At 39.4% G+C, this 12,804-nt stretch overlaps 1 protein-coding gene across 2 annotated transcripts in view; it reads right to left on the reverse strand.

Annotated features, from left to right (window-relative positions):
• The window catches only part of MTCL3 (MTCL family member 3), a 28,030-nt gene that overhangs the window by 822 nt on the left and 14,404 nt on the right, over positions 1-12,804 (reverse strand). The window contains exons 5-6 of one of the 2 annotated variants that reach the window (XM_072331010.1): positions 2,601-2,672; positions 821-1,987 (exon numbers count right to left, since the gene is read on the reverse strand). In XM_072331010.1, coding sequence (XP_072187111.1) covers positions 821-1,987; positions 2,601-2,672 — 1,239 coding nt within the window. Of the gene's footprint in view, positions 1-811; positions 1,988-2,600; positions 2,673-12,804 lie in introns of both variants that reach the window. The other variant, XM_072331009.1, reaches the window with a different exon arrangement.

Consider the following 12,804-nt stretch of genomic DNA (forward strand, 5'->3'; position numbering starts at 1 on the left):
AGCATTTGCCAACTATAGACTGCATAATAAGATAATGAGAGGTAATTTTCATTTTTCGTGATCTTGATCTTGAGATCTTGAGTCAGCAAGGAATTTGCTCCCTAAAACCTCTCTGGGACAACTCTGCACGTCACATGCAGGATGCTTGTTGGCTCTTTCCTTAGAGGACAAGAGAAGAATAAAAAACTGCAGAAAAGATGCTGGTCACTGTTGCATGTAAGCAGTGACGCATAAACTTTCAATGAATGATACAACCAGTTACAACTCCAGTAATACCAGTATTCATCTCCATGCAGTCCATGTAGATTTTTCATGGTTTATTTTTCTCTGTGGTTTGTTATATTCTTTCTAATTTTGGAAATCAAATGTTTTCTCTTGTTCAAAATCAGTAAGATTTTTTTTTTTATTATTCATTTAACAAGAAACCAACCACCAAGAAAACAACCATATTCATTAATGTGCCAAAACTGCTATCTGCAGTGCCTTTACTGGTAATCACTGCAGCTTGATTGCCATTAACTCTGGCAAGTACAGTTGCAAAGCCAGAAGGAGTAAAGTCTTCTACCTCCTACAAAACTTGTATCTAGAATATGATTCTTTCACTGTCATAGAGACCATTTATTCAGCATTCAGAAATAGGCCCCTTGGTAGAACAAATTTGCATATAGCCAAATAAGGATTTAAAATAATTTAATAGAAATTTTTGTCCATGTTCTAGTTTAAGAATTTTAAGGTGCCATACATCAAATTTTAGTCTCAATTCTTTTGGCCAAGGTTTTTTACCTGTAGGCCATAATAAGTAAAAGTCTACCTGACTCACTGACAAAGGTTCATCCGCACTCCGATCATCTGAAGATTTTGGAACTTCGAGTCTGTCGATGAAAGTCTGGAGTTCTTTCCTGAACGCCTTCATCTGTGCATTGATCCTGTAAAGAAGCTCATGCTCGCGTATTCTGCTGCCATCATCTTCCTCATCCATCAGTCCAAACAGGTCCCCATTAGCTACATAAATTCTTGCCTCTGTTATGATGGTGCTTGTGTCAGAAATCAAGCGATCTATTGTCTTGCCCAGTCGCTCAGCTTCACAGCGAATGTCCTTCATCTGCTGCCTGTCAGTGAAGCTTTTCTGCCACCCAGATGGTGTTGGATAAAAAGATCTTGTGGGTGTCAGGCACCGGATATTTCTCACCTCTTCTGAGTCACTTTCCCCACCGATGGGCCCTTCCCTTTTGCGGTGAGGGGGACGAGAATCATCATCACTCTCCTTTTTTCCTGCATCGCTTTCTGCATCACTGTCTCTGGGGCTGCCACGGATCCCAAGATGAGAGGCTAAATCATAGCGTTGCATGTTGGACATAAGCACCCTATTCTCATACTGGAGTTGCATGACTTTGCCACTCAGCTCATTGATCTGCATTCGTGCAGCCTTTAGCTCCTCCTGCAGTGCTTCAGTCTTGGCATTATCGTGGTGCCTAGAGCTCTCATGGGCTCCAGACTTGTATTTGTATTTGTTCAGTTCAGCTGTTATGCGTTTGTTTTGTTCTTCCAAGTCAGCTACATTTCTCCTCAGCAATTCTGTCTCATCTTCTACTAGCTGCAAATGCTGTCTTAATTCTGACAGGGATTCGCTCTGTTCTCCCAGGAGTGGATTAGCAGCCCCTGAGAAATCATCTCCTCTTAAGTCATCAAGCTCTGCTTTCAATCCTCTATTTTCTACTTCTAGCTCCACTATTTTTCTCCCAAGAATGTTAGCTTCCTCCTCCACAAGTCTCAGCCGAAGCTTGAGTTCCGCTTCCCTTGTGGTAGGTGGACCACCTGCTTCGCCTTTTGGCAAAGGGCTGTCCAAATCACCATAAAATGATCTATATTTTTGCAGCTCATGTTCAAATCTGTCCTTCTCTTTATCGATCTTAGCCATTTTCTTCCTCATCAAAGCTGCTTCTTCTTTGACAAACTGCAGCTGGCATTTCAAGTCTTCGTTGTCCTCCTTAGGAAAAAAAAAATAGAGAGAGAAGAATTAGAAGAAAGTTGATGTAAAACAGAAGACATCCAGTGGATGGTCTTAAGTTACAAGATCAACAATTAGAGGTACATGGCTTTAGATACAAAGAGACTTTTCTGTGACCATGTTTTCATTAATCAGTAAACCAAAGAAGGGGAAATAAATGCTTAAATTTGAAAAGAGAAAGACTATTTTACATGCCATTAAACGCTGTGCAGCCCTCAGAAAAGGCCTTTTGTGGGTATCCTGTAAAAATAACTTGCAACACTGCAGTAGATATTACAGTGTTAAAAAATCTTGAACTCTGTACAGAGAGGGCCTATAATCTTATTTCACTCGTTCTCCATTTACTTATTTTGCCTAAAATATTTGGAATACATGAAAGCTGGTGTGTTGTTTTGCAGCACAAATGGTTCATTTAGGTAGGCCTTGACATCATGTTGTCTCATTATAGATTTAAGGTAAGAGGTCTCCATTTCGCAGCATGTAGAAAAACAAAAATCAGAGCAAACAATCAAGTGTAAATCTGCAAATCACATTTCCAGAGCATCACTGAAACCTCCACATAAGGATCCAGATTACTATTGCCTCAACATACCTCTGTTGGTGTTTGCTGTGACTTTTTTTCTGCTTTTTGTAGGTCTTTGCTCCCTCTTCTTTTCAATGACTGCTGAAACAAGAAATAAGTTAGACGCACGGCACTGAAGAGCTACATAATCTAGTCATTCTGTTTAAACATAGTGAAGCAAATGCAAATACAAAGGCAGTAGCCTCTTGTAGCTCCTGTGATGTCAAATACAGAGGAGAGACACCGCTGAGAAAGGAAATATCTCCAACGATAATGCAAAAAAAATTGGAAAAGTGAGGCAAGCAGTAAAACCAGTGCCATAAGTAAGCCACACAGAACTGTGTCAGCAACTTCTCCCAGCTAACCTGAACATATCTACAAGGAAATCTTTCTCTTCATCCCACCCACAGGCTTCAAGCTTGCAGTTTACTGCTGCTACAGCTCTCCTAGGCATACACTGCTGACAAAGCATGCAGAAAGATGCATACATCTGGTCACTAGATTTGTTCAGTTCTCCAAACATATTCGAGACCTATTTTAAGTTGTGTGGACTACAAATTCCTAGTGAAAGGCAAAGCAAATTTGCTTATGACAAGCACAAGACAAACAAACCCATCCACACCATACGAGTGAGCTATTTGTGTGTGTGTCTTCTGCTATACATCCAAGGTGAAGAGAAATTGGTGAAAAGAAAGTCCTGCTCTTAGAGCAGGATGCACTGGGTTCAAAACCTACTAGAAAAAATTCTTGTAACTACTAACAATGAAAAGTTCATTAGTGGGCAAGTGGTAGCAGCGGAAAACAACTGCAGCAATCCCGCTGTCAGCACTCAATACAGATCATCAAGAAAACAGCAGGAGAGAGGAAAGTGAGTGAGAAATATGTTAATACATAACAACCCACTTGCAGCTGTTCCCAGGTTTTATGCTCCCCAGGTGAAACGTAGCCCTTGCAGCAGGCAGTGATATAACTACCCGCCTCTGAAACTATTCTCTGGTATGAGCAGCCTTTGTGCCACTGAGTACTGAGAAACATGCATTTCCCTGTGCCAGCCAGGGAAAATCCAGCAGTATATCCAAAAGTCACGCAGTTCCACCTAGTGGGAATTAAAATCTGTTCTCAGTCCTCAAGGAACAAAACACAATGGGCAAGTTTACTGTACGTTGCTGCTGGTACCAATTGTTCTTCTCCTGTATACTAGCCTCATTACAAGTACTACGCCCTGAGGACTGTTCCCCACAAAGGAAAACTTGATACCACAGCACTGATTCGCATACAGATCTAAGAAACCATAAGTGATGCGGTTTTTGATCAAATCCACTATAGTGATACCAGAATTAAAAGAACCTCCAATTCAGAATCAGAACTAGAATTCACAGGTGTAGTCACCAGGAACCAGAACTGAAACTTTTATGTCTCTTGAAAATACACAGAGTGCTCTTAATAGATAAACCAATAAAACCAAAGATCATTAGAATCTCAGCCAGATACCTATGAGAGGATTCCAGAGGAATCCAGAAAATACACAAAAAATAGTTAAATTGATTCTTCCTTTTAAAATAAAGCCAGCAACATAGGGATTCAGTCTACAAACAAAATTATTCTTCTCCAGGGCAACCCATTAGTTACCACACTGCAGAATTAGTATGTGCAAATGGAAGGTTTTTTTACTGCTTTTCTTTTTGAATTGGCAAATTTATAGACTTTCAGAAGTGCCAAGCCCAACATCTCTTCAAACAAAACAAGCCCCTAAAATGCTGAGACACAACTTGTTGTCTACCCTGCAACATTTTAGGATATGAGACATATGAAAAAGTTTTCTATGACAAAAACATTAAAAGAAGAGAAAAGTTCAGAGAGCAAAAGTAGTTTTACGTCAAATTCGGGAAAATAAAAACACTTGTTTTTCTCCTTTCTCTCAATGCTTTTTATTTTAAAGTTCTTTTCCTCTTTTGTAGTCAGCGTAATAAAATTTTAACTTCAGTAATAGTCATGATTATTTAATGGCAAGACCCTACTTTCTCTTCTGCTATACTTGAATTAAAACATCCCATACTCAGAGCTTATATTCATCAACAAAATGATGGTGTGTAGCAATGCAATTTTAAAGCAGAGAGCAGTGAAGAACATACACAAGCCAATGAGCTGTATGATTTGTATAAGTAGATTAGGCCCAGCTGGTACTGGCATAATCTCTTTACTTGTGAAAAACACCAGGAGATGATTCCTGATCATTAGAGGTTAAGATCCCACTCACCCACCTTAGCTGATAGATGACACCTTCAAAATCACAGCGCCCCATAAACATTATTTCGGGACACCAAGGAATTAGTCATGACAAATAAAAAATGGTACATCTCAATCATTAAGTTCCAATATAAGTAACCAATTCTTAAGAGATTCTTCTGGGGCACAATACACAATTTACAGTGGCTACTCTTTCTACCATTTCTCTCAATTCCTGTACTACCACTGTCTTCCAATTCAATTGTCAATATTTTAAACAGTTTATTTCCAGTAATGAAAAAAAATTCTTCAAAGCAAAAAAAGAAAGAGAAAAAAGAAAAAGAAAAAAGGAAATATTCAAATAAACATACTGCAAAACCAAAAATAGCAGTCCATACTCTTGCAAGAGAATGCTCCCATTCTCCCACTGGATACAACTGAAACTACATGCTACTTATTTTGATATCCTAAATAATGTTACACAAGGCTAGTTTAGCCACCTTCATGTAGAAACATTGTCTGTTCAAAAAGCTTCATGTTTGATAGTCTTTTATTTTAATTCTCTTGTTTGAGTAATTCTCCTTTTTCCATGTCACAGTGTACTGCAAGGAATATTGTAATGCCACTGAAGGCTGCCTCCATTGTCTCTCAAGTACAGCAAAAAAAGTCTGCCCATCAAATTCTAGAATTGTTTTGAAAGTTTGCGACAGAGAGCAACTTAAATTATATTCAGTTCGGTCCATTTAATGATTATGAATCTTAATAAATAAATAAATAATTAAATAAAGACTGCATTTGCACAATCTAGTCTGTAATGCTTTCTAGAGAGCTTTATGGTTTTAATAATCTTAAAGCAAGTCAACCATCTTCAGGAAAAAGAAAAAAAAGAGTAAGCAAAAAATGCACATCATACTGTTTCTACAATGGAGATTTTGCTAAATTGCTCAAGTAGTAATGAAATATTCCAGCAGTGCTAGAATAATAGGACCAGCAGCAGGGATATGTATTATTGTGCTGTATAAGCTCTGGATACCTCTGCAACTGAGTATGACCCGCATTCAGTGTTTTGAGCACACATAAAGTTACATTAATGTTCTGGCAATGCTGAGAAATTTCCACAGTATAGATAAAGCCACAGACAATGCACTACTTACACACCTGATCATATAAAACGAGCAATCCCGTTGTGATTTTCAGGAGTATCAATACTCCAGTGATCTTCACTGGACTTTATCCAACATCTTGCTGGAGATGCTAAGCACTTCTCCAGACCAGATGGCAAAATCCTTCTCTTGCCAGTCTTAACTGCAATCCAAATGTACAGTCCTAACCACCAACGATGCTGAATGCTTCAGAGTACAAAAAGACCTGAAGTCTACTTTATAAAATCACAGCTGAATGAAATGACAGCATCATGCTGCACTGAATAGCAAAGCTTTAAAATGAACTCATTTATCACTATTTGACCCTGTACTACAGAAAATCTCTCTGCAATTAATAAAGAAGCTGAGTAGAATATACCAGTTTTTCAAGACTTCTAGGTCGATAATTTCAAGTCTGATATGAGGGTAAATGATCTAAAAATCAATGTAAGCAAACACAGGAGAAATTGTCAACATTTAAGGGGATTTATGAGTGCACAAGTTTTCCCTGCCAGCCCTTATCCCTGCTCACAGAACAGGCCAAGGCAAAGGGTGTGCAGCTTCTGAGTCTCTACGGCTGCAAGTCACCACAGCTGTACTTCACATACTTGTAGCTAGCTGCCTCTTAAACACCGTGACAGACCTATAAAGCTTTCAAAAATCAGAGGAAAACCAACACCATCCTTATGGTCACAGAATCACAGAATGACCCAGGTTGGAAGGGACCTCAAAGATCATGAAGTTTCAACCCCCCTGCCTGGCAGGGCCACCAAACTTCCACATTTACTAGATCAGGTTGCCCAGGGCCCCATCCAACCTGGCCTTGAACACCTCCAAGGACAGGGCATCCACAACCTCCCTGGGCAGCCTGTTCCAGGATCTCACCCCTCTCCTAGTAAAGAATGGTCCTTAAGAGTCACTGAATATTGAACAACTTTGGGATTCCACAAACTTGCCTCTGTCTGTCACAGAGTGACCATGAACAGGGAAATAGAAACTTGCCCTCAGACTTTCTCTTTCTTCTTCTTCCAGCAAGCACAATCAGTTAGCTTGTGGATCTGGATCAAAGCAGACACAGGGCAGATTTTTCAGCTTACTGCCACTGACTAATTCAATTTATTAGCACATATAGTTAAAACTAAATGGCTACTCTGCATGTTGGTAAACTGATATACACTTTCTGCTCAAAACAATCTTCGTATTTAAAATGTCCCCCTTACTCTGTAACTCTACCAGACATTCTCAAATACAGACTCCTTAAACTATCAACCACTATGGTGGTTGTTTGCCAGCAAAAGTACCCAGACACTGGCTTTGTCATTGGCATAAGCACATAGAACCACACGAACACTTTTATCTTTCCACTCTCCTTGAAGAGCGGCTACCACAAGTATTCCAGTATTTGATTTGCTTCCAAGAGATGCAAGAAAATGCAGGGAATATGGGAAAAGCAAAGAAGCATGGCACCCTAATCCAAAAACCAAACACAAATCTGTAGGTCTAAGCATATCCCTACCCACTCAAGAAACACTCTCTTCATACTAAAATTGGTACAACTGAAAACATTGCTGAAGAACAACATGAAATGAAGGCAATCAGAGAAATGAAAACAGTTCTTACCTAGACTTTGAATGTCTACATATTTTATAAAAGAGTAGTCATCCTGCCATGTTTGTATTCTTTTATTTGTGTTTATTTATGAATTACTACAGGTACGATTTTCAGATCCTTTGCTGTTATCCAATTGTCAGTTTAAAGAGAAAAATAAAGAAAAAGAAGGAAAAATATACATTTGCACTTCACCTAAAGAAAGCCTTTATATTTTGAAGGCAAAACACATTGATAAAGCAAATAATGAGAACTGAGCGAGTACAGTCAGGTAAAAAGATGAAAGCTGCCTTTTCAAAGCTCTTTATATGATCATGTCAAATAGCCAGCAAAACCTGATATTCCATTTTCTGTGACTGCACACTTCTTCATCTACCAGGATATCTGAAAATAGTGGAAGCAAGTTGTCTGAAGAGGAAGCTGTCTTCTGCTGTTTGAACCAACTGGACCTCATTATGAATGCAGAAATCACAATCACAAGCAGCTTATGCTCTTCTCTCTAATACTGAAATGCAAGAGTTAATCTCAGAACACCACAAATACTTTGGAGTGAAAACACTGGAACAAGGTACCTTGGCGCACAGTGATGCCAGTTAAACCTATTGTCCGGGGCTTGTCTAAGCTGCTGTTTATTTGTGTTTTCTGGGAGAAAGGAGTCAGTCTTTTTGTTAGGGTTTGCACAGCACCTAGTACAATGCACACCAGTTGTTATCTTGGATTGTCAGTGTGACAGAGAGCCTGTCAACACAGTTCAAAACTCTACCATGCAACAACAGCAATAATCACAAACCACACTCATGGACACAGAAGTTATCAATTAAATATATTAAAATTTTTACCTAAGTTAAATAGAGTTTTCTTTCTCACACATTATCACAAGTCGATTTTTTTTCAGTCTTATTAGACGACTGTCTTAGAGGAGATTACAAATAAATTGTCACAAGAACACAAAAATGCTAACAACCAGATAAGGTTCATGGCCTTAGTGACAAAAATTCTTGTATATCAACCGAAGGCTAGTTATTGAATCTCAACATAAAGGCTGCTGTGAAAACAGTAAGTAATGAGATGGAAAAAAAGGAATGAATCTACACACACAATCTGCCCCTTCACACTGCTCACTGGAGAAGTATACAGAAGTCAGTTCTGCAAAGTTATGAGCCAGTCATGTTTGTACAGTTGCACTCAAGCTTACTTCAAACCGAAGAGCTGTGCTGTATGCACGGGTAGCTCTTCCTGGATTCACAGGGTAGGGTTACATCAAGAATACATGCACTAGGTTTGTAAGCACACAACAGAAAAAAGGGCTCTGTAGCTCACCTTTCAAGACTGTGTACCTCAGACAGCACTTCCAACATCTCACATAAAAATCAAATTTTAGAGTCAGTTGAGAGGATGGAAAAGTTTGAGATGAATTAATTAAGGAAAAAAACACAAGGGGCTTGAAGCTACACTGGAAGGAAGGCAGTTTAGCAATTTGGACATCCCCATGCCCACCTTTCTCACTCTGTCTGACGTCTTTTGATCATGAGGATGCATGCAGTGCTTTTTCCACTATTTCTACCACGCAAAAGTAGCAGAATACAGCAGCACTGACTGAAGCAAAGGGTCCAGCAACTCCAATGACTACAAAAGGCACAGAAAACCTGTGACTGGCCCCTATACCACTTCCTCCTAGGTGAAACATGCTCAGCTTTTGAAGGGAGATGCTTATTCCTTGCAAGGTGAGGGGGCTGTAGATCTTACGCTGACTTGAAATCTTTATGTCTGCAGTTGCCTTAAGACTCTTATTTAATACTTCCTTTTGCTATGACTGAAAATCACATTCTGAAATAAAATTTGACAATCTTCAACTCAATATAAATATTTGATCACTGGGATGCATTTTTAACTAGCCTTCGTGAGCAAACACCCAGCCTTTCTGCATTTATCATAAATGTCACTGAACCAGTGGATCACCTGCAAATTAACAACACAGCAGTCCTAATAGGGTCTCAGAGGGAAAAATTCTTTGTCCTACACTAATTAACTGCTGCCTGGAAAAAAATATATATAAATAGTGGATAAAGACTGCAGATAAATTTCAGAGAAATGATAAACAGTGATAAAGAACTATCACTCATGTAAGACTATGTGCAGCAAAATAGCACCTGTTTTAAAGGATAATTGGTTGAAATGATGTACAGACATAATTTTCTGACTGTATTAGACATATACAGTGAGGTTTTGGTAGCAGGGTGCTGCAGGTGTAGTCTCTGTGGGCAGAACCCCCCACTACCCCATGTCATATCAGAGCTAGATCTAGCTGTCCCAAAAGGGACCCACTGCTGCCATGAGCACTGCTGGTTGTGCATGTGGTAAAGCAGATGGAAGAAGTGGAAAAATTGCTTGGGGAGAGGAATGAGAAATGTGAAAGAAACAGCCCTGCAGACACCAAGATCAGCACAGAAGACTGGCAGGAAGTACTCCAGGATGAAGTAACGGTTCCTTGCAGCCCAGGAGAGGCTTATCGTGGAGTAGGCTGTCCCCCCTGCAGCCCATGGGCACCATGTAGAGCAGATCTCCATGTGCAGCTTTGAAGGAGGCATAGCCCATGGAGAGCTGCCGTAAGAACAACCCCAGGCTGGAGCTGCAGCCCAGGAGAGGAGTCCACAATGGACCAGAGGAAGAAGTAGACCATGAAAGAGTGACAGAGACAAAAGACTATGGGCTGACCTGTGCCTCTTGGGATGAGGAGGTAGAAGAGGGTGGAAGAGGACAAAAGTGTTTACAGTTTGCATTTAGTTCTTACTGCTCTAGTCTGTTGTCCATAGGCAGTAAATTACATTAATCTCCCTTACTCTGAGCTTGTTTTGCTGATGATGGTTACTGGTGGGTGATCTCCCTTGTCTTTGCCTTAGCCCATGAGCTTTTTTCATCATGTTATATCCTCCTGTACTTTTCAGAGAGCACAGTGTGGTAGTGCTGAAACCAGTGACCAAACAGTTTAATTTAGTCCTACAGTGTAGATAACAATACTAAGGTTCCCTGTGCAGTCTCTAGAAATGACTGATTCCCCACAGTCAATTCACCTTCAGAGTAGTGAAATGAACCACTTCCAAGTACTGTCCATCTTTCCCCTTTGAGGAAGAACAACTTCCTGACTTAGATTAACATCTTAATTTTTAAATGGCTAAATGATAACAACCGTAAGCATGCAAGTTAAAAACAAAGAAACAAATAAACAAAACCAGCCACAACAAACACAACAAAGCATTGATGCTGGACTCTTTAGTTTAGTGCAATAGTAGGAATGAAACTTTGAAACCAAGGCCTGGGAACTGAGCAATGCTACTCAGAAAAGCACGCCAGAAGGAAAATGAGCTTTTGAAGTGTATCTATGTCTGTGTATCATCAAGGCAACTGTTCCAGTTCAGAACTCTTTCTGGGGCACTGTTACTGGTGCTTCTAGTGAGTCACTTAATCAAAGATCTAAATTCAAGCATCTGTAAAAATTAAAATAATTCAGCCAAGCCTGTATTATAAAACACTCTTGGTAATTAGGCCACTTCGATGTCATCATCAGTCATGCTTTACAGAGACACAGAAACCTCTCATTACACACAACACTGACAGAACAGATGCCAAGCAAATACATTCTAAATGCAAGTACTCATCTGTGACCTAAGCGAAGAGCTTGGTTATTATCCTAACCTGAATTGCTGAGAAAATCAAATTCAATTAACTCAATCATACAAATAGGATCACACAGAGCAAAACAGAATTGTTATCCATATATCTCAATATGTGCTATTGTTTATACTAGCTGTGGAAAAAATAAATAAATCATATAATATGTGAAAACACCTCAGCAGAAACCAACACTTCAGAAAACTTTACCTGCACATCTAAAAGGTTAACCCATTGCCCTTTACTTCAGAATAGTAAATGCACTCTTCGGATTTCCTAACTATGGAACTTCATCGAGATCTGGATCATAAAATGCCATCAGACCGCATTTTTTGTTGTTACAAATAGTGCAGCAAGTGAATAAAGATAAGAAGCCTGGTATATAAATTCCTCAGAGTTTGGCTGGCTGATCCTAGCACTCTGCGCACCCTATAGCTAAGTATTCTCTCCATCCAGTGACGCTTCTCTACTTAATAAGCACCCACTACAGAATATAGTCATAAACATATAGCTAAAATGTAAGAGTTTAAAAGAAGATGGCTCAAGACACGTCATTCTGCACTCTGCACACAAACATAGCTACAATGCATGGAACACAGGTTGCATGAAACACTATCAGTGCAGCATGGAAAATGCCCTAATTAAGTACATACCTGGATCTGACCTCCTGTTGTTCCCTGGCTGTTTTGCCTAATAAAACAGCTTCACAGACTCCAAAGCTTCCCTGTTTAACAAAAACAATCTGGAAACAATTTCTTTTCTCCCAGAACATTATCTTTTCTATGCCTGTGTGCTCTGCAGCAAAATGAGAAATTAGATTCTGCTTGTTATTGATAATTGCAGGCCACAGAAGAGGAAAATATCAAATAAAAAAATAGTTGGGGCTGAAAGCTACTGCTGGACATCTAATCCAATCCTCCTGGTCAGAGTAGAGTTAATTAAATGAGGAATCCCTGTGCCACACCTTGGAGGGTTTTGAATTCTTCAAGGAATTAAAGACAAGAACTTTGGAAGAGAAGGACCAAGATTGTTCTGAGTTACATCTGAAAGACAATGCAGTCATTGTTCACAGCCAACACATATTTATGAGGAGAAAGTCCAGTTTAATGAACTTAATCTCCTATGAAAAAATAATGAGTAATATACTGAATAGTAAATGCAGCAATTTCTGTGAAAGTTTTATTTATACTCTATTTTCCCATTTGAGGTCTTGCCAGTCTCTTTCACCTGTTTTTGCACTGGAAACTACACTGACATCACTCCCTGAGGGCCCACGACATGCTTCACAACAACCATCTGTATTATGACATGACAAGGTTATTATTTCTCATGCTGGCAGCCGAGTTCAGCCAAAACACAAGGCAGTGCTTACCTCCATGGTGCTAGAAATTGTTTCATGTAGATTAGCTAAATAGCTCAAGATAAGACTATGAGGAAAAAAAAACCCTTGAAGACAACAGCAAGCATATACACTGAACAAAAACAGCCATTTCCATCAGTCTGAAACAAGCTCAGCTTTGACCTTTTTCAGAACACTGAAAACATAGATGTTTCTTGAAGGGATCGCTTCACTTAAGCAGAAGGCTGAA

This window comes from Excalfactoria chinensis, chromosome 3, assembly GCF_039878825.1.
Source record: "Excalfactoria chinensis isolate bCotChi1 chromosome 3, bCotChi1.hap2, whole genome shotgun sequence".
NCBI lineage: Eukaryota > Metazoa > Chordata > Aves > Galliformes > Phasianidae > Excalfactoria > Excalfactoria chinensis.